The following is a 21081-nucleotide window of genomic DNA, read 5'->3' on the forward strand; positions in this document are numbered from 1 at the left end:
ACTTAAAACTTAAGCAACAAAGCTGTACCGATGAATAAAACAAAGCTAACTCGCAACACCAGTGGGTAAAAACAAAATACTTGACGTTAGGAATATGCTCAGCAGCTATTCCAAGTTATTTGCATCTAGCATTGTTCTTCCTCTTAATGTGAGAGTGTTGGTTTGGAGTTTTATGTACAATTTACCAAGTGGCCCTGTGTGAGAGAATGGTAAAGGTGAAGTCTTGAACATTTAAATCCATTATTATTGTATTCATTTTGTAAGGTGCCGATTGCTAAAGGAGAAGGTGACCAACTGGTTTCTGGATCATTTCCATACGTGTAACTTCAGTTGTGATCAGGAAAAAGAGGTGAGTGAGATGCTTTATTCTTCTATCTTTGTTCCTTGTGCAGAATACATGGACTTTGTCCTGTTCAATTCTACTTTATTTTTTGTTATAGAACTGTCAGCTCAATTTCTTGGGATTGCCAAAACACATTGTCTTCTTTTTTTCTCTCTTTTCTTTTCTTTTCTTTTCTTTTCTTTTCTTACGATCATCTTCATGCTTTGCACGAAAAAGCATAACCCTACACATCCGAGTCCCTATATACCTCATCTATTTTGAATCTGCGCTTTTTTTGCTTTTTCTTTTTGCTAGAGAGTCTAGGGATTACATCGTGCAAAGTATTTCCATCATCATCAGTTTGACAAAGGCTTGATATGATATGTGTACAAAAATCGATGTCCTCGGGGATCTGTGTGATGTTTATCTTGGCACTTCGAAGTTTGGAACACTTGGAAAAAATGAAAGTAAAAAAAGAAAAAAAGAATCATTAGCTTTAACGGTTGATGCATTACTCATTTATCAGAAGCTTAGAAGCATCCTGTACTGTCCTTTTTGTGGAGCAGTTTTTAGAACTGTTTTAAAGTTGTGTTTATATTTTTCCTGCATTTACCTTGTACTGTTTGTCACCATGTTTTCAGTAGAAACATATCTTTACAGGTTCATCATTCAAAACTTCAACAGCACTTCAAATCAGCTCCTCCTGTTTTGGTTTCTATTCTTTTACCCCAATCTCATTTTATTTCTTGTCATGGCTGTCAGCTTGTTGGAAAGAAAAAAAAAAAAGAACACAGGTCATTTTCCCAAGGTAGGATAAGTGTCCCACCTGGAATTTTATTGTAGGCACCAGTCACGATATCATTACTCTCTTGAATTCTAGTCTACTCCAAAAACTTGTCTTATTGTCAATGTTAATTGCAGGTATGAAGAAATGCAATGCAAACGTTTTGTTTTAGTAAATTATTTGGCAGACAGAAGTGGATGAATGAATGAATCTGTGATGCTAAGTTCAGCTTGTTAACAGCAAAAAGCTCATGAATCCCTCCAATGGCAATGGATGATCCATTCTGAGTTGCAGGGGACTGTTTGTGATTAGTTGTCAACAACCAAGAGGTTAGATTTCCTTACTCTTTCATAGCTTTTTCCTACTGTAGTAGTCTTGTGTGGATGACAAAGGCAACCTGATGCCTGTGCCCTTCATAACTTTTTAGAGTGTGTGTTGGTGTCTTTTGCGTTGGCCTATTATAATAAGCAGACCGTCCGTACGTTCCCTACTCCACTGTAACTGTTGATCATATGAGTTTTGAATTGGAATAATATGCATTCTAGGAGCCATGAGAATCTAAATTTTAGACCAAACATTCGAGATTGCACTGAAAAAGTATAGATGAATTGAAATTATATACATTTGCGTTGGGGTAAATTTGTGTTTGAGATGTGAGGCGTGGGCAATGATATGTTGAATTGTAAGGGTGATGGTGGGAGACAAATTGGTCGTTCATCCACTGACAAATTTGTATCCAAATTGGTGGAAGGAACGTTACTATTTGTCTTTACATTTTGTCTGCTCTCACGATCACATTTCCAAGGCCATTTTTTAGTGGGGGCTCTCGAAATTGTCAATCTATGATCTGAAAGGAATCTATTTGGAAATTTTAAATTCTCTTTTATGCATAAATTATGACATGAAACGAATCCGATCTTAGTCCCATTCTTTTTCAAAGCTTATTTGGTTCAAAATGGAATTTCCTAGCTTAAGAACTCTGAACCCCATGTAATGGTTGTAGCTCTTTTTCTCTCTCTAAGCAACCTGTGTGTGTTGTGTTCACTTTGAGAATGTGTGTGTTGTGTTCACTTTTGAGAACGGGCCCTTGTACAAATTTAATCAGAGAATAATAGAATTAATTGGCATGATTAATATGAGCCTGATAATAATTAATTAATTGGGTTTCTGAAATTACAACCTTTTTGCTTCATATAATTATTGATTTATTTGCCTTGAGCTTGAAGGGACTAGAGAGAGAAAAAGGTGCATGTGAGGAAACGAGAGAAAGAGAGAAGACAAAAGCAAATCCACAGTTGAAAGCTCAAACATGGGTAGGGTTACTTTCTTCTCTCTCTTTTACATTTCGATATTAAGATGATAATATTAGAGATTTGTTCATACCGGGTCGTCACATCACCGACAAATTATTTGTGGAGATTGCCACCATATGACTAGTAGTTTACTTAGATCCTTACGAGCGATAGTTGTTATGAGGTAGGTACACTGACAGTCTCGGTGAATAGTTATTTATAGTGTGAACATAAAGAGTTGATAGATGAAAATACTCGTTTCTTTTTAGGTGGGTGCTCACGGTGGCATTGGTTATTAGGATAATCAAATCACATGCATTAGGGGCATAGGGTTTGGTATTCCTTTACTTAACCAAACTAACCCTAAGCCCTCTAAAAAGGTGGTAAAAGGGCAGGAGTGCAATGATTATGCAAATAAGAACCACCACCACCACCCCATTACACAACATATGCCCCTCTAGAACCACACGTACGCGTACAAAACTGAAGTGACTGCACACCAATTCTCCTCTCTTTCCACCATCTTTCATCATCCTAAGATAAGATTCTTCCCCATGCATGCTTTAGTTTCCACAATATGTTCATATCCAACACATCTTAGACAACTATGGAACCCACTTCTTACCACAATAGATACATATTCGTGTAAGTTGAATGCTAGTTTGTCGATGCGCTTGTATATTCTCGATTCACATCAATGGAGAATGCCCAACGACCCTTCTACATCAACTTTTCTCTCTCCCACTTCCTTTACATGTCCATCCCTGTTTTGTACATACATACATATACATATGTATATATGGTATACAATTATTAATACATTGAAAGCATTAAAGTAACGAGATATTGGAGCCTCCACTAAATAGAGGTGGGTATCATCGTAAAGAACAATAGACCCGATCAATAAAAGTTGAATATGAATTATTCTCGAAAGAGTTCTTTTTTATAAATAATATATTTATATCATATATATAATGGTATAAATTAAGAATTACGATCCTAGCGATCTTTCAAAAAGTGGCCCATAATAATCTATCTTTTAAAAAAAATGATAACTAAAGATATGTCTTAATAGGTAAAAAAAATTTGTCTCCTGGTTTAATCACATATAAATCAACCATCTAATGATTAAGCCAAGTTTAAAAATTTTAATATATGTTAAAGCTATTAAAGTGTTAATTCACCACTAATTGAAGGCTAATTGATAATAATTATGGTAATTATGATTCAAACAGCAAAAAGTGGTGGGAAAAAACACACACTTTAAGCCAAATTTGGTTATTTCATTAGTAAAACACTCTTCCCCTATTATGTATTTTTAAAAACACATACACACTGCCTTATAGATTAGAATTAATTAATAAAAATAGTCGAATACAACGTTTTTGTCCCTCTCTTCTTTCTCAAATAGTACGGTGGTGAAGATTTTAATCTATCTATAAATTTTCAAAGTTGAGTTGGTTATAAATCCACTTTGATTCGAGATCTGAGTCGAACTAGTCCCACTTTGATTTGTTACCTCTCGTTTTGAGCTTATAAGATAAAGACATTAAATTTTGAGAGCAAAAGAAAAAAATATATATATTTCTAATATTTTCTTTTTGTTTTTTTTTAATTTGAACGTAGGATTTGGAAAGGAGATCATAAACTTTGTTATAAAAAAAACCATATCAAAACAAAAGATAAAATATTATAAAATGCAAGCAAGTTATTTTTTTTTTTAATTACTTTCGGTTTAAATTGTGCATTATTTAATTATCGGGACCATTCTCAAAGTAAATTAGTTTTATTTTATTATTTTGTATTTCTTTATAATATGATTAAATAAATAAAAAATACATATTTTTTTATGTTTTAAATTTGAAATTTAGAAAAAGCAAACAATCTCACACCGTGTGGCGCAGGGTAGTGTGAATAAAGAGTACGTACACATTTCAATAATATTCCAGCAAATAATAATAAAAAACTAAAATTAAATATGCCACGTGTGCACTCACAATCTGGCACTCCTTCCAGTTTGGATCCACTTGTCATACATGAGCTCCCTCCAATTCCAAATAAGAATAATAATTAATTTTTTAGTTTAATATGTATGGAAGTAAAAATTTAAACTTTTTTTTTTTTTTTTTTTTTTTTTTTTTTTTTTTTTTTATCTTTTAACTATAATTATATATATTCGATTATTTTTATTATTACATGAATACCATGCATAAACGGTAACTTTTTTTAAGCTCACGTGTACTTATATTTTTCATTCACCCTTGACACATAATTATCAACGTATTATTTTATTGTAAGAGCTTACATTATTTTTTAAAACCTTATATAAATTATTCTAGAAAATCAAAATAATTATTTTATTTATAACTAATATTCAAATATGTATATAAATTATCTAATAGAGAAAGTTTTTATATTCTTGAATTAATTGAACTATGCTCAAATTGATATATAATAGATTCAACTATGCTCAAATTGATATTGATATGTAATAGAAATACGGGGTAAGGCAATCATATTCTATGGTGTTCTCAGGCGTGGACTTGTTGATTCATCATTTTCTCTCTCCGCCATTCATTACCCATAAAAAAGAGAACTTCCAACTCTCCTTTTGTTTCCTTCCGGTTTCTGTCACTCTGATAACTCAAAAAACATCATCAGAATTTCCCAAATTCTCTTTATTTTCACCAACTTTTTTATTTTTCCGACAAAATTAATCCTTATTTGCCTCAAATTCTTCGTCTTTCATGGATTTGTGGGATAAGTCGTTTCAGAGACACGATCAAGACCTCCCACAACGCCGTCGTAGTCGCCGTGACAATCCTTCTTTCTCCTCCTCTCTTCTCGACGCCATCTACCGTTCCATCGACGAATCCAACGACCAGGATGAAGACGGCCACCTCTTTTTTTACAGAGAAACCACCATGAGAACAAAACAGAGTGTGGTTACCGCCAGAACAGAGGACGACGAAGCCGTCAAATTCCGGCGAGCTTGTATGATCGAGAAGTGGATGGATAGGAAAAAAGTTAGAAACATTCGCGATTTTACTGTTTCCAGCTCCAGCTCGTCGGAATCCACCTCCACCGCCGGCAGAAGATACTCCGCGTCGGAATCGGAGCTTCTGTCACGTGCTCTGCACCGACCGAAGCCGATCAAAACAACTCCGTGGACTCAAACCGAAACTCAAAAGGCAAAGCACGAAAATGGGTTGGTTAAAACGAAATCCAAAGCTTCAAAAATCTACCACGATTTGAAAAAGGTGAAGCAGCCGATATCCCCCGGCGGCCGCCTCGCAAATTTTCTCAACTCCCTCTTCAATGGCGGAAGCCCAAAAACGAAGCAAAAGACACCGAATCCTTCGACGAATCCAAGGAGTATGGATTACGACATGCCGACAAAAGCGAAATCCCAGGGATCGACATGTTCCTCTGCTTCGTCATTTTCGAGGTCTTGTCTGAGCAAAACGCCGTCTTCGAGAGGAAACGTTAAGAGATCGGTTCGGTTCTGTCCTGTGAGTGAAATTGTGGACGAGGATTGTGAGGCATATGGGCACAGAAGCTTGCAGAAACTAGAGGAACCCATTATGAAGAAAGGGTTGAAAAGTTATGGGAAATTTGAAACAGAGGAAGTGAAAACAGAGCATCCGAGGAAGAGTAAGGGAAATGAAGGGTTTGATTACGAGGATGAAGATGAAGAAGATGATGCAGTGAGCTGTTCCAGTTCTGATCTGTTTGAATTGGATAATCTTTCAGTCATTGGAATCGAAAGGTACAGAGAGGAGTTGCCAGTTTACGAAACTACAAATTTCAAAACAAATTGTGCCATTGCTAAGGGATTGCTTGTGTAATTCCATTCCCAAGGGATTTGCTTCTCTATCAGTTTTTCTTTTTTGAAGTAATTAATTAATTTTCGGGGCGCGAGAATTCAAAATTATTATCGTTCTTCTTTCTAGTTCAACAATATGAGTGTTGGAGAATTCAAATAGATACATGTTGGGTTGATTGTTTCATAATCTTAACTAGTTATTGTACATTTAGTCTGAAATGTTTTGAGATGGTTGGGTTTATGCTTGTTTTAAATACAATAAACATGAGAGGCGATAATTGGAAGTGTTAATCTTGGAGTTTTTGAGCTTTAAGAAAAAGAATAAATATCATAATGGTGGTTGTCATCATGGATATTCATGTTAAATTAAAGTTGAAGGACGTTGGTGCAAGAAATTTTCGAACATTGGGGTTGCGTTAAAAATGACCAATTCTTCTAACATATAAGATTGAGATGGGATAATAAAAGCAAAGGGCAGATTTTGTAAGTGCGTGAAGTGGCGTTGTTGTGCGTTGGGTTTGATATATTGAGTGGGGGTGGGGGCCATTCCTTGCTTCAACTTGACACCAATTCAATTCCTGTTTTTGGGCCTTTAATTTTGCTTCTTTAATTTTGGTCCTTTAATTTTCATACTATCTCTCCAATCTTCTCTTACTCATGTTTTCTTTAACAAAACAGCTCCAGAAATTCGAATATTTTACTAGGAATGATCACACTCACTTCGTGCCTCCATGTCCCCATTCCATTTTTGGTCTCCCTCCCATCACAGCTACATCCAAATGCTAAAAAATAACATTCTTTTACTTAACCTCACAGTTAAATAAATAATGTCGGGGATTAATTACTGCAATTACACATAAATGGAAGTGAGAGAGAGAGAGAGAGAGGGGGTTGGACCCACAAAATGATGAGTGAGCAAAGTTAATTTATTAATTCTTAGGAACCAAAATGAAAAAAAAATAAAAATAAAAATAAAATAAAATATGTAAAGGGTCTTAGAAAGCAAGCTTAGCTTAGGGCGTGGGAAAAGGAAAAGCCTATAATCTATAGTCAAAAGTAGAAGAAATAGGGTCTCAAATGCCCTACCCTCTACCCCTTTCTTAATTATCTAATTATATCTTTAATCCCATCCATCAACTAATCTTTTTTTAATTTACCTCCAAATCCATACATTTTAAAATATAATTTTCCTCGCCCGTTCATATGTAGCGTGTTTCCAGTCTCTTACAGTATCCTTGCACGACTATTTATTTTCAACGATGTGAAGGCTCGAAATCTACATTAGTTTAGTAACGCGACCATGGGTCAAGTTTTAAAACATCATTTTGATTGAAAATAATGCAGAACTAGGATTAGTATTGATAAATTTAGTTCGAGATTTTGTGAGATATCAGGTTTGTTGGAGAGAGAAACAAAACATTGCTTGCAAGACTGTCAAAGCCTCTCCTTAGTACACGTGTTTTAAAATTAACAGTGGGTTTGTAATATTACAGATTTTGAGAGAAATAATTAGGTGAAATAATGTGTTAGTAGGGATGGTTGACTAATGTTGTTGATGATATGTATTATTTGTTGCTTTGACTTTAAATCCAAATATAATCATATTTATTATTTATTATTAATAGTATGATTATGATTATATTCATAGGTTAGGTAGAGGTTAGAGATTGAAGAGAGATGCATGGTGGGCAAAAGGCAACACATTATTTTAATTAATTTTAAATAATATTTTAATTAATACAAAAAGGCAATTTTTATAATCGAGTTTTGGTGAGTCTATCTTCCCCATAATATGCTCCACACATGTTCATTAATCATTAATTATTAATTATTAATTATTAATTATTAATTATTATTACTTTCATTACTTCTTTAAATAATCACACAATTCTTTGTCCCCTAAAATTTGAGTAAACTTTATAATTTTACTCTCATTTGTATGATTAAAAATTATTTCAAATTATTAGTTCTTCATATATATTTTAAAAATTTTAAATTGCAGCATATAATTGTCCTTGCTTCTCCTTTTGTAATTAAGCTATTCCAACTTTAATTTATCCTTTTTAAGTCAACAAAATATAAAGTTGATTCAACCTTTTTTTCTTTTTTAATTTCTTTTTCTTGTTAACTACTTTTAAACTTTGATTAACTAATTCAACCTTGATAGGTATATGCACATACTTCAATATATTCCTAGTCTCAAGACGTTGTGGTAGAGCATCTTTGATGATACTTCAAGTTTCATAAGTAGTATGCGTGTTAGGATGCAACATTTTGACACGGAAATAAATTCATATAGAAACGTCTTTTTGGTATAGAATTTGGAATAGCCATTTTGGAGAGATCGTCGATACTTACAAATTCAAGTAAAAAGAGACTTTGAGAACGAGAAATAGAGATGTTGAAGCTCGAGTTCGTGGAGATGATAACCGGGAATGAAACAAAAATGGAATATGAGAGAGAGAGAGAGAGGGGGACCCTGAAGATGGTGAAGGTAGGAAGCTTCCCAGCAGCATTAGAAGAAGAAAGAAAGAAAGAAAGAAAGAAAGAAGAATTAATTGTTGGGTTCGCATAATGTTATGTTACTTGCCAACCATGCACACCTCCAACACTATCCTGTGCCTTTGTCTTTTATATATACAACTTTCATGTAAGGACCCCTCTCTATATTAGGGTTTTCAAATACCTTCCCCTTTTTTTTCATAATTCATACAAAAAGTGCTTTCATTTTATTTTTAAAAATAAAGAGTGCACCGAATATCTTTTGGTGGAACGTTTCAATTGGTGGAAGGACATCGAAATTATCGGTCTAAAAATTTGTAAAAGAATTTTAAAATTGAACAGTATTTCTTATTAATAACTATTGAACCATTGTGGGAGTTGATATCGACTTTCTATGTTTCGTCACCTTCAAGTAACTATTCCATTGAATAATTGATGAAACAGTTGAGTTTGAATAGACAATTTCTTACTTTATTTAATAAACTTGTCTCTTTACAAGTTGAATAGTATTAACAACTATTGAACCTAATAAATTCTTTAACTACCCTGTTTTAAAAATAAATATTTTTAAAAAATAATCTTACTTTTTCATACCAAAAAAAAAAAAAAAAAGAAAATTCTTATAATATTGAAAAATATAAATGATAAGGTAATATTATAGTTCTAAATATATATAAAAAAAAAAGATAATATTATAGTTCTAAATATTACTCATGGATTTACCATAAAAAATCTAAATTTATATTTTGACATTATTTATTTTTGTATCATATCCATGATATATAAAGTAATAATATTATGTATTTTATGAGAAATATGACGCTTATAGTAATGGTATATATATTCCATGAGTTGGTGATAGAAATTTGGTGGGCTCAAGTTGGGATTTGGGCCCACAATGCGAGCGTGGTAGATTTGGATTTGGATTTGGATTTGGATTTGGATTTGGATTTGGATTTGGAGGGGCAGCCCATTAGTGACTTTACATCATCGCGCGTGATGGGCTGGGCCCATTTAGAAAGCACACGTGTGGCTCATCAACACGTGTGCCCACTCATCCTTCCATAACATCCGCAAGTGGACCGTTCTCCTATAATTTACTTTTCCTTCCCTTCGAAATTTGTAGGCGCCTTACCAATTTGATATTTTCATGATTTGTACTCAATTTCAGTTCAGTTTGTATATTAATTTTTTATGAGTTTTCATGTGATGACATGAGCGCCACCCTTCGCCGCCCTCTGCCAATCCTCCGGTGGCGTCGCATAAATTCATCCACCATTATTCACTACATCAACCTTAGCCAAAATGTCATCGAACTCGAGAAAACTCACGCCCTTATAATCAAATCCTCACCCAAAGCCCATCTTCTCCGCCGTCTCTTCACCCGGCTGCTTCAGTTTCCACCTGACAATTTGTTCTATGCCCACGACCTGTTCGACAAAATACCCAACTTTAAAAATCAGTTCACATGGACTTCTCTCATTCGCTGTTATGTTCACCATTACCATTTTGGCCAATCCATATCCTTGTATGCTATGATGCAGCAGGCAGGCGTTCTGGAATCAGCGTTTACATTCTCGTCGGTGCTCTTGGCCTGCGCTAGTATACCAGTGGTGTCTGAAGGAAGACAAGTGCATGCAAGGGTTGTGCAGTTGGGTTTCTTGAGAAACAAGATTGTGCTAACTTCGCTGATGGATATGTATGCTAAATGTGGATTCATGCTGGATGCTAGGAATGTGTTTGTTGCAATAGACGATAAGGATATTGTTGCTTGGACTACTTTGATTCGAGGATACTGTAAGTTGGGAATGATGGATGATGCACAGGAGTTGTTTGATAAAATGGGGCAGCGAAATTCATTTTCTTGGACAACTATGGTGGCTGGGTATGCCAACTGCGGCAACATGAAAGCTGCGAAGCAGTTGTATGATGCAATGCCAGGGAAAGGTCCAGTTTCTTGGCTTGCTATGATAGCAGGTTATGGGAGGTGCGACAACGTCTTAGAGGCCGAAAAGATCTTCAGTGAAATATCAGTACCAGATGCATTGTGTTGTGCAGCAATGGTGACTTGTTATTCTCAAAATGGGTATGCAAAAGAGGCCATTGAATTGTACAAGAAAATGAAAGAAGAAAATTTGGAACCCAATGAGGTAGCATTTGTAGGAGCAATATCAGCTTGTGTTCAACTAGGGGATGTTGAGATGGCCAGCAAATTAACTAACCAGGTTGAAAAAGGGTGCTGTGGTAAGTTCGTTATGCTATATTCAAGGTCAAAGGCTTTTCAGCACTTGAGTTTGACTAATATGATAGAATGTAGAATCGAGCACGGGCTTGATTTGAAGCCTATAAATCAATGACCTTACTCGAACAAGATCTGTTCTACTAGGTTGTCCAACTGTGTCATTGAGTTCTAAGTTCTAAAGCCTATAAATCATAGAAGACAAGACAAAAGTAAAGGACATTTCTCTATTCTAAAATAAAAATGCTAATGTCTTATTGGTTTTTTGTTTGAAATGCAGATCGGAATCTCTTTGTCTCCAATGCACTGATCCACATGCATTCAAAATTTGGCGATATTAAAAAGGCACGAGAAGAATTCAACAGAATGAAGGATAGAGATGTGGTAACTTACTGTACGTTGATCACAGCCCTTGCTGACCATGGAAAAGCCAACGAAGCCTTGGATCTCTTCTCCAAGATGCAAGAAGAAGGTATAAAGCCAAACCAAGTATGTTTCACTGGTGTACTAAATGCCTGTGGCCATGCAGGGATGATTGAACAAGGATGCAAGCTTTTTGAACTTATGAACAAGGTTTTCGGCATTGAGCCGGTAAAGGAGCATTATACCTGCATGGTTGATCTCCTAGGAAGAGCTGGTGAGGTTGAAACGGCATACAGCCTTATAAAGGGTAAGGTAAGGGCAATTGATGCTAAAATATGGGGGTCATTGCTAGGAGCTTGCAAGATCCATGGTAACGTGGAGTTGGGGGAGATTGCTGCTAGGCATCTATTTGAAATGGAGCCTGAGAATACAGGAAATTATGTGCTTTTGGCAAATACATACGCTCAGAGGAAGGAATGGGATGAAGCAGAGAGGGTTAGGAATATGATGGCTGAAAGAGGAATAAAAAAATCTCCGGGGTACAGCTGGATAAGATCTACATAAATGAGCAATTTTCTGAACTAGTTCAATGTTGTAGGGATATTTTTGTGCACATGTACATTTGACAGGTCAGTATTAGTAGACAAAATATGTATTCAGAAAGTTCAATACAAGGCAATACGTACTTCAGGCTGTAATAGAAGAACCCTAACTGTTATTTACAACAAGAACAGATGATTCTACCGATTACTATGCTAAATTCATGGCTGCTCTTCTAAACTCCTATGTGCTTTCTCTATACATGTGTGCAACATTTCCGTAGAAGCTGTTGTTTCTTCTATCAATATACTACAATTTGATATATAAGAGAACAGTAAGAATTAGACACAAAAGTAATATATTATTGGGTGATTCAAATTTCAATATTTAAATCAAACTAACAGATAAAAGTTTTGGCCTATCTTTCATAAATTCATAATTTTGAGAACATTGCATGGAATTGTAGTTCTAGTCAATCTAAACATTTAAAATACAAAGGATTTCTTATCAATAACTTCCAATAACATCATGGTCTAAGAAAGACTTGCCGTTGCTGAGCAGAGCCAGTGAATGCAACACAATAATCGCTCATCAAAACCTTCGTGGATTGATTGAGGATATAAAACTATCCGGATATGTCACAATCTTCAACGAGTAGTAGCTCTACTTCAAACAAGCACACTCCAGATCTGCGTGGTATTATCAAATGCTGTAATTAAGTCTTTAAAGGAGCCTTCTTCTCTCTGTCAGATATTCGAGCTGGACCTGTTGTATGTGACTTGAAACGACCTCTCCCTCCCTCTTCCTTTTCCTGAAAAATCAAATTGCAGGTTGCAGGTTGCAGGTGTCATATAAACAACCAAAATACACAAATAAATAAAATCTTTCATTTCATAATAAAAAAGAATAGTGAGGAATCATGTCATAGGTTCCAAAAAGTTCCCAGTTAAATTAGCCAAGACAAACAACTTTCTGTACCTTTTTCTTAACAATCTGGACCACATCCTCGTCATGAAGAACATGACCAAGGCCACAATGCTGAGGGTAGTGCCTTGCACTTGTACCCCATACAAGCACGTATTTGACATCTTTAACCAAACTCCTGTGGATATGATTGCAGAAGTCCTCAACTGTACAGCCACCTCTATCCTAAAATTACATTCATGGAGTAGTGTCAAAAAGAAAAGGATTAAAACAAATACATCAATAAATGGTTTTAAAAAGGGAAAAGGGAAAAGGGAGGGCAAGGCATACAGCAGAAAGAACAACTGGATCTGAGAAATCAGGTTGTTGGCCTTGAGGCTTGGTATAAACCCTAACAAGGCCCATCTCCTCCCACATCCTAGATAGTAGTCTGTCTAAGTTCAACTGTCCAAATAAAAACCATTTCAACTGGTAAGTCACATATAAACAATGGATCTACTGCTTATACTACCTTGAGTTCACACCAGATGTGATGTGAATGTAACTTAACTACAGGTTCAGAATATATGGTAACATTTTATTATTTAAACAAATAGAAGATTAGAGAAAACCAGAAAAGATTGTGCATATCAGCACGTTACAGTCAAAACTCAGAAGCAAATTGCTGAAGATTTTTTAGTGCGAGAATGCAAGACATGTTACAATATTTGTTCAATATGAACATCCAAAGGCAAATAAACATTAAATTCTCCATTCAAACTAGGAGGAAACTGAAATGATAGAACATACCTTGAGATTACAACTAATGACAACAGAATTGGGCTGACGGGCTAACTTGTCTACGTCGTCAATACCAACTACATCAATCTTGTTGTAGACATACACACATTTCATGTACTTACGGTTCCCCTCAATTACATCAATAAGATCATCAACTGTAGCATCCTCTCGAAAGAGTACCTGGAGAAAATAACATATTCCACTGAGAAGTCATCAGAAAAATCAAACATAACGGGCATGTGGATATGTTAGATATAGAATGGTGTAAAACTAGCCTAATATCCTCTCTCTATCTATGAACATGCACAAAAAAAAAAAAAAAAAAAAAAAAGAACGGAAAAAATATCGTACAGAAGAAAGAGAAAAATATTCATGCATATGTGCTGCTTAAATTCCTCACCAAAAGGTCAACCTCCAAATGCTTGGAACCGTCTGTCAGAGGTGACCTAACTTTGCAAAAGTTTTGGGCTTCAGTTGGAAGCCGAGAGAAAAAGTACAAAGTGGAACAAAGCGGCTGTTTTCAAAGGTTGGAGATAAACTCTAGTACAATCGGTTTTATGTTATCAAGAATATGCTAAATATTATTTGCCCCTGATGTCTTTACCTGCTATAATTGGAAATAAAGAATTTGCAGGGATGGATCCACCTGGTCCCATAGATACTAGACAACTTAGCTTAGCTAAGGCATCCAGGTTTAAATCCACCCATACCATATGTAATTTAATATTCTAAGAAAAAACAAATTAAAAGCTCAATCTGCACTAAATTGGATTTGTCATATTTGAATCAGCATTGATGCTAACCACGAGCGCCAGATAGAAACCACAATAGCTTAGTAGAACTTGTTTTCAATTATTCTCTCTTCATAGCTAAGTGGAGAGACTTTTTATGTATCCTACATATTCTGTTTGGGAACGACCACACCTATGACCAGTTTTGTGACTTCTTGTTCAGTAATATGGACTTTTTCTTGCTTCCCAAAAACCAAGAAATTGGAAATTAAAAATTCATTAAAAAACAAAAACAAAAAGTAGAACGTTTAAGGAAGTAATCACTTATGCCATGGAAGGCAGGCAACCCAACATTAAAGATCAGAAATTAAGTGTGAAAAACCAGTAATCTAAGTTCAATTAAAAGCTATACCTCTGCATTGTGAATTTTGTACTCATGTAGAATTTGATAGCAGAGCTTCTCATCAACATGAGTTAAAGGAAGTGTACTATTGAATGAAATACCACCAGTTTTTTTCTTCTTGAAATATATCTGCATGTAAGAATTAACGCAGAGAAAATTGAAATACCATCAACAAGGATGAATGAGAAGAATTTTCTAATTCAGCCAAATTGAAGTAGAAAATGGGAACACTAATGAAAAAACTAGTAAAGCCAAAACTTACTTGAGGTGGTCTCTGGTTCAAACGCAAACCCACTGCTTCCAGCTCCCTTGTTAGAATCTGGCGATGGCCCTCACTCTAAAGATACATTGAAATTGTATAGCATAGAATGTTGGCTTAAATTACACCCATAAGAAGGTGAGAACTAAAAATTAAAAAGAAATTAAAGTAAACTACAGAAAATGATTCTGAACTGATTATAAAACAGTAGAATGGAAAATAAAACAATATCAAATAAACATTCCAAAATGTAGCATATATTAATAGGCATATTCAGATAGTTAATAAAATAGAAGAATCCAGTCGTCATAGTATGACTAAGAAGTTTAAAAACAAAATACTGGCCTTATAGGGACCTAGCATATCATGAGAAAAATTTGCTTGTGACGAGACCCATGTGAATGTCATGTATTTGGAAGGGACAATATTCTCTGAACACAAAAAACCAATAAGAAACGTGAATTGATATTCGACTTTCAAACAGTTCTTGCTAATGAAGAACTAATGTTTTTATTATTGTTCCAGATTTCCCTGTGAAAACTCAATCATAGGGCTTTATCAGAGGCCTTAGTTTTAGCGTTGAACATAAAAAAGTGAAATAATTCATCATATACCAAAAAAAAGGAGCACATTAAGAGAATAAGGCAGTTAAGACTTACTTTTGAGGCATCCAGAACCATCAAGACTAAGTCTGAAGACTTGGAAACAGCAATAACCTATAAATACAGTTCAAGATTATTTAACATCCATGATACCCATTATATTGAATAGTTCGAAGAGAAGTGGTTCAAGTGGTACAAAAACAAAAGTGTTTAACTACTCTTCAAATAAAATAAAATAAAATAAAATAAATCATGAGATCATATCATCTAAAAAATGGTTTCTTGTGTGGTATAAGCCTAAAAATAATAATAATATTTTACCTGTCTACCACGCCCCTTTCCTTCAGATGCACCTTCAATAATTCCAGGAAGATCAAGTAGCTGAATTTTGGTGTCATTGTAATGTATAATCCCAGGAATGCAAGTAAGTGTTGTAAACTCATAGGAGGCAGCTTCTGATTGAGTGCCTGTCAACATTGTTAAAAGTGTGGACTTTCCCACACTACAAAAGGAAGGAGACTTGTCAGGTTGATTCCTCTGATATCAAAACAATGTTATTCTATAGATGAATAGACAACAATTACTTACTACGTAATAAATTCGACAAGGTCATATCGAACCAGAAACTCAATTCAAAAAACAAATTGACAACCACATTAATTATTTAAAAAAAAAAATTAGAATGATAATAGCTCTTGTTTCTTATCAAAAGAAGAGAAGAAAAACTAGGACGCCTAACATGGTTTGGACACAAACATCTGGAAGATCAGAGCACGTAGGTTCTTAAGTTTTTATAGTCAAGTTTTTGTTCAGAGCCCCCTAGATGGGTCTGCTTCCGCTATCAAATTCAAGTATCTCTTTTCTCCAGTTTTAAAAGAAATAACTATTGTAAAGTCACAACAGCAAAAACCTGGGAAATCCTATGAGTGCAACACGCCCATGGCCATATTTGGTAACTTCAAAACCCTCTCCACCTCCACTTGAACCCTGAATGCACCATGTGAAAAATAGTAAATAAGAAATCCAAATTTTCACGAGTCACACCATACAAGGGGGGCCAAGAAAAAAAAATAAAGAGTAGGTCTTGGCAAAGTGAGCATGGAATAAAATCGGTGATGTTCTGAAAACAAAGATTTAAGAACTACCATCCTATCAAAGTACATCAAATAGTGACTTTTATGAACTAGTTCGTTAGTATGCAGAACAAACAACAGTATGCAGTATGCATCAAGCGCACAGAATATATGAATTGTAAAACGGTTGAAAGAGGATAAATGGTTATAAAGCCTAGGGTAGGAAAACAGAAACCTCTTATTACGTTTGTCTCTTTCATTGCATCATCCTTGATACATCATGAACTAGCTAAATGATTGATAATATGAATTTGGATCTATGACATTTATAGGAAATAAAGAAAGATAACGACCAAAAAAAGAAAAGGATTTGTATTTACCTAGCTCAAACTAATTACTAGAGAATTCTTTTAAAGAGGCAATATTGAACTAAATTTTGAACTTCTCGGTGACAATAACGAGTGAATTATTCACAAATTGACGTGTAGTTTGATGAAAACACTAGAACTAATAGGGAACTGTCAATTTCCAATAACAAGGGAGTACATCACGAGAGAAGCAGATGCATTCGCACAGGTCTCACTTAAACATAGCTTACAAAACTAAATGAAGTAACCAGCAGACATTGGGAAACATAAGATATGCGTACTTTTGGAGGCTCTAACAACTGCGTCCTCAACTTTGCTATCTTTGCCTTCAGCTGACCAAGATGATATTCTGCATTTTGAGAAATACAAAAGACAACGTTTTGAACACGAACCAGAAAAAGGACGGGAAAATTCTGGTACAAGCACGAAGTAAAAGGAAGAGACCGATGATAAAAGATTAATGGATGAAGCCCAGTACCCGTGGCCTTATTTTTCTGAGTCCGAGCCATCTCGGCCTCGATTTCTTTAATTCTTTCAATTATTCCCATTTTGCTACGTCTTCAACTGCAAAACCACAATCGAAGCATTACAAAACAATAGAAGTTGATTACTTCCGATCAATGTCTGTTTTGTACATCGATAAATTTCCAAAAGAATAAACGAAAGCAACAGAAAATCGATCAGAATCATGAATTCAAGTTTTAAGTTCAATTGTATGCTTCAACGAACCGTGAGCTGCAGTTATGAATGAATAATTCAGAAAGTTACAAAACAACCGAAGAAACAAAGAAGATGACGGAAGCAAGAACGTAGAATATGACTCACTGTGATCGACTAGCGGAGGATCTGTGGGGCTTGAATCACGGAGGAGGGAAGGAGGAGGGACGGTGGAGGGAAAGAGAGGCCAGAAAGAGTAGGTCTCTCGAGAATTAGATTGAACAGCATTGGGCTTTTTCAGAGGCCCACTCATTCAAAAGGTCCACCGGCTCTGTAAGGGTAAGAAAAATATGAATATATATTTATATCAGAGGTTGGATATGAATATTAATCATTATCTTTAATATCTTTTATAAATACGTATATTAACTCTAATATAAGTATAAATAATAATAAATTCTAAAAATAAAAATACTTTAAATATTTTTTAAATTTTCTTGAATTACTGAAATAGTGGTTAAAATATTGATATTTTACATGTCTAGTAAAACTTCATAATCATAAAACTCAAACCATTAATGAAAATCTTATCCACGTAGATTTTTTTTTCTTTCATAGGTCTCTCAATCAGCCATTAGAATGTTAGTACAAATGATTGATTGAGAGTAAATTATATTGTTTCAACAGGCTGAAGAAAAAAATCTACATATTTACAGATGGCCAAAACTAATTGGCTTGAAAGACACCATTCAACCAACACCACGCCTGTGTTATTCATTTAAAAGTGTCTACAAAAAAATTTTAACTCCAGATTCAAACCAATAGTAAGCAACAAAAACAGTAACAAGAGGTAAGCTCAAATCCCATAAATTAAACTCTAGGAATTAATATATCACTAATCTCTTCATTCCTCCTATACTGCAAGTGAGTATGGAACGGCTCAGCATTATACTTCTGGAATCTCTATTTCAGCGGCTGGTGGTAGAGGAACAGCAGATGATGGCCTGATGTGGTCCTCCTCCTCCTTGGGTGTGTGGATAGTAACCAAATCAGGCAAAGGAGTGGTGGGTCCTTGCTTACCCTTAGGATCCCAATCAAGCATGATCTTAACTTTAATCCCAAGAACACCCTAGAAGATGAATAATCACAATCAATTGGTATTCAATTGACAATATGGAAGATGGTGAAGATTTTCTTTCGATTAAGGGTGAAAGCTAACCTGTCTTAAGAGGACGTGTCTCACGGCAGAGTCAATGTAATCTTTGCATGGTTGACCGGACGATATCATATATCCGTCCTTGAACTTCATCGACTTTGCACGCTGTGCCCTGAGCTTACCACTAACAATGACCTGCATATAGAAATGAAACAATTAAGCGACATGAAAGAGGTGCTTGTTCTGTGGCTTACCAGAAAAGTTGTGGAAGAAAATAACAGTTGGAACAACACAGACCTCACATCCTTTCGCCCCGCTCTCCATAACAAATCTAAGAACACCATAGCAAGCTCTGTAAAAATGAGGAAGAAAGATCAGCCCACCATAATAAAATATATAAATCAAGAAACTACAGAATACAGGAACATCAAAAATTCCCATGAGTTCAGTATATATGTTCTTGTTAAAAATTGAGCACGATAAGTATAAATTCACTTCCATAATTTCTTAGAACAAATAAAAACAACACCAAAAACCATAAATATGAAGAAGAATCATGTGATCAAGAACATTTATCAAGGTCAAGTTGTCACTCTCGAGCCAAGGGACAACTATTTATCTACAAATCAGAATCCAGAAACTCCTTGAAACTATGACTTAAAAGCATTTAGATAGAAAGTTTGTAGACCTCAAACTCATTTAAGTTTGCAGCTTACACCTTTAACCAATGGGCCAACCAAGGATGACTATGACCAAATAAACCACCTAAAAACAACGCACTCCCTAAAGTATATGAAAAAAGAAAAAGAAGGGCAGGCAAGGCAAGGTGTACAAATGTGTCTACCTTAACATGTGCTTATCAATACATACAGCTAATCCTCTTAGGCACAGAGTATCATTTGCTCACCTCCATGCAAATTATAAATAAAAAATAAAAAATAAAAAATAAAAAAATTGTGGAGCTTCCGAATCCCCAGAACTATGCAAGAACAACAGTTCTAGGAAACTATAAACTCCTTCAGTACATATAAGCATTTTGAAGAGATCTCTTAACCCATACATATTGGAAAAGGTATGTATGCAATGCTCAAAATATAAAAAAAAAAAAAAAAAATCATGCATACCACAAGACAAGTCACAATTTTAAATGTCTAGACAGTTTCTAAGGAACACCTTGACCATACCCCATCCAAAGATTATTACATACATGGAGATTATCGTTGCAGAATACAGATTATGGACGACACTAGGAAGACATTCTCTCTGAATATAGAATTCAAAGTACGAATAAATATCTAGAGGAACATGAAAAATTGTATCTATCTTCGAAACGAATTAAACTCTCGAGTTTCAAAATAGAAAATAAGATAGACCTCCTGACAGCAAGCCCTCCTAGAAGCTTGTAGCGCAGAGATTCAGCCTGAGCAATAGCACAAAGACCTCTGTTGTTGACTTTCTCAGCATAGAGCTCAACACTGTTCTCGGGGAATTTAAACCGCTTTTGAACAACAGATGTTAATTCTCTGATTCTTCTTCCCTTCTCACCTGCGCACATCAATTTGAACATTCTTTAAAAGAAAAAAAAAAAACTAAAAAAAGCATCATTCTAAAGAGCATGATTCATATCCAAATTATAAATTTTCCGCCAAGAGCTTTGAAAAAACCAGAAACAAAAATATTACCTAGAACATTTTGTGTCCGAGTTGCCCTGATTATAATCTCAGTACGCATCGGCGTAACCCTAACCTCGACGCCGGAGTAGCCGTCCTCAGCAAGCTCTCTGGTCAGCACTTCGTTGAGCTCAGCGAAGAAAACTCCATCGGCGACAAACTAAATCCAATTAAGAACAAAAATGATCGTTAGATGAACCGAAAAAAGGCATCCGACTCTTAATAGCTTATGAATCAGACGAAGTAACCTTTCGTTTCTTGCTCATTTGGGAAGCCATGAATGAATGTCGTCGAACACTACAGCTTATCTCTTTGGTGAGCTCTCAAAGTCTCACAGAAGCCCTAGTGAATTTGGCCTTCGGGTGGAGAACAGTGAAAGACGATCGAAAACTTTTTGATACCAAGAGGCATCCTGTTCGATATCTCGACCTTTTAATCTCTTTTATTTAATTTTTATTTTTTGCATGTTTATTAGGTTGAATGCATAATTGAAAAGTTCCATTTTTAACCTCAATTCTCACAAGTTCGTATATATTATTTTTAAATCAATTTTGAAATTCAAGAATATTTTTAAAAATCTAAGAGAATAA

General features: G+C 35.1%; 4 protein-coding genes and 1 long non-coding RNA gene across 5 annotated transcripts; 3 read left to right on the forward strand and 2 right to left on the reverse strand.

The window, feature by feature from the left end:
* Positions 1 to 358: 358 nt before the first annotated feature.
* Positions 359 to 3261, forward strand: LOC147793748 (uncharacterized). Its single transcript, XR_015419955.1, has 3 exons — positions 359 to 1130; positions 1244 to 1435; positions 2333 to 3261. It is a non-coding gene; the product is annotated as an uncharacterized LOC147793748 (long non-coding RNA).
* A 1675-nt stretch (positions 3262 to 4936) lies between these two features.
* LOC111789008 (protein BIG GRAIN 1-like A) lies at positions 4937 to 6515 on the forward strand. Its single transcript, XM_023669621.2, has one exon. It carries the CDS (start codon positions 5146 to 5148, stop codon positions 6244 to 6246), a length of 1101 nt encoding a protein of 366 aa, XP_023525389.2. The 5' UTR covers positions 4937 to 5145; the 3' UTR covers positions 6247 to 6515.
* Positions 6516 to 9819: 3304 nt separating this feature from the next.
* LOC111788829 (putative pentatricopeptide repeat-containing protein At5g37570) lies at positions 9820 to 12415 on the forward strand. The gene is made up of 2 exons (XM_023669361.2): positions 9820 to 10970; positions 11246 to 12415. The coding sequence occupies exons 1-2, from the start codon at positions 9941 to 9943 to the stop codon at positions 11890 to 11892; spliced, it is 1677 nt and encodes a 558-aa protein (XP_023525129.2). The 5' UTR covers positions 9820 to 9940; the 3' UTR covers positions 11893 to 12415.
* LOC111788830 (developmentally-regulated G protein 2) lies at positions 12210 to 17990 on the reverse strand. The gene is made up of 12 exons (XM_023669362.2): positions 17834 to 17990; positions 17487 to 17572; positions 17290 to 17357; positions 16478 to 16554; positions 15889 to 16069; positions 15625 to 15681; positions 14969 to 15043; positions 14716 to 14835; positions 13582 to 13752; positions 13123 to 13236; positions 12847 to 13017; positions 12210 to 12679 (listed from the first exon to the last, which is right to left on the reverse strand). Exons 2-12 carry the CDS (start codon positions 17554 to 17556, stop codon positions 12584 to 12586), a joined length of 1200 nt encoding a protein of 399 aa, XP_023525130.1. The 5' UTR covers positions 17557 to 17572; positions 17834 to 17990; the 3' UTR covers positions 12210 to 12583.
* Positions 17991 to 18413: 423 nt separating this feature from the next.
* Positions 18414 to 20913, reverse strand: LOC111786483 (small ribosomal subunit protein uS3x-like). The gene is made up of 6 exons (XM_087120994.1): positions 20740 to 20913; positions 20504 to 20651; positions 20195 to 20366; positions 19119 to 19173; positions 18885 to 19016; positions 18414 to 18794 (listed from the first exon to the last, which is right to left on the reverse strand). The coding sequence occupies exons 1-6, from the start codon at positions 20767 to 20769 to the stop codon at positions 18612 to 18614; spliced, it is 720 nt and encodes a 239-aa protein (XP_086977120.1). The 5' UTR covers positions 20770 to 20913; the 3' UTR covers positions 18414 to 18611.
* Between the last annotated feature and the right edge of the window lie 168 nt (positions 20914 to 21081).

The sequence above is a fragment of the Cucurbita pepo genome, chromosome 2 (assembly GCF_057944985.1).
Source record: "Cucurbita pepo subsp. pepo isolate OVF chromosome 2, ASM5794498v1, whole genome shotgun sequence".
In the NCBI taxonomy this organism is placed as follows: Eukaryota; Viridiplantae; Streptophyta; class Magnoliopsida; order Cucurbitales; family Cucurbitaceae; genus Cucurbita; species Cucurbita pepo.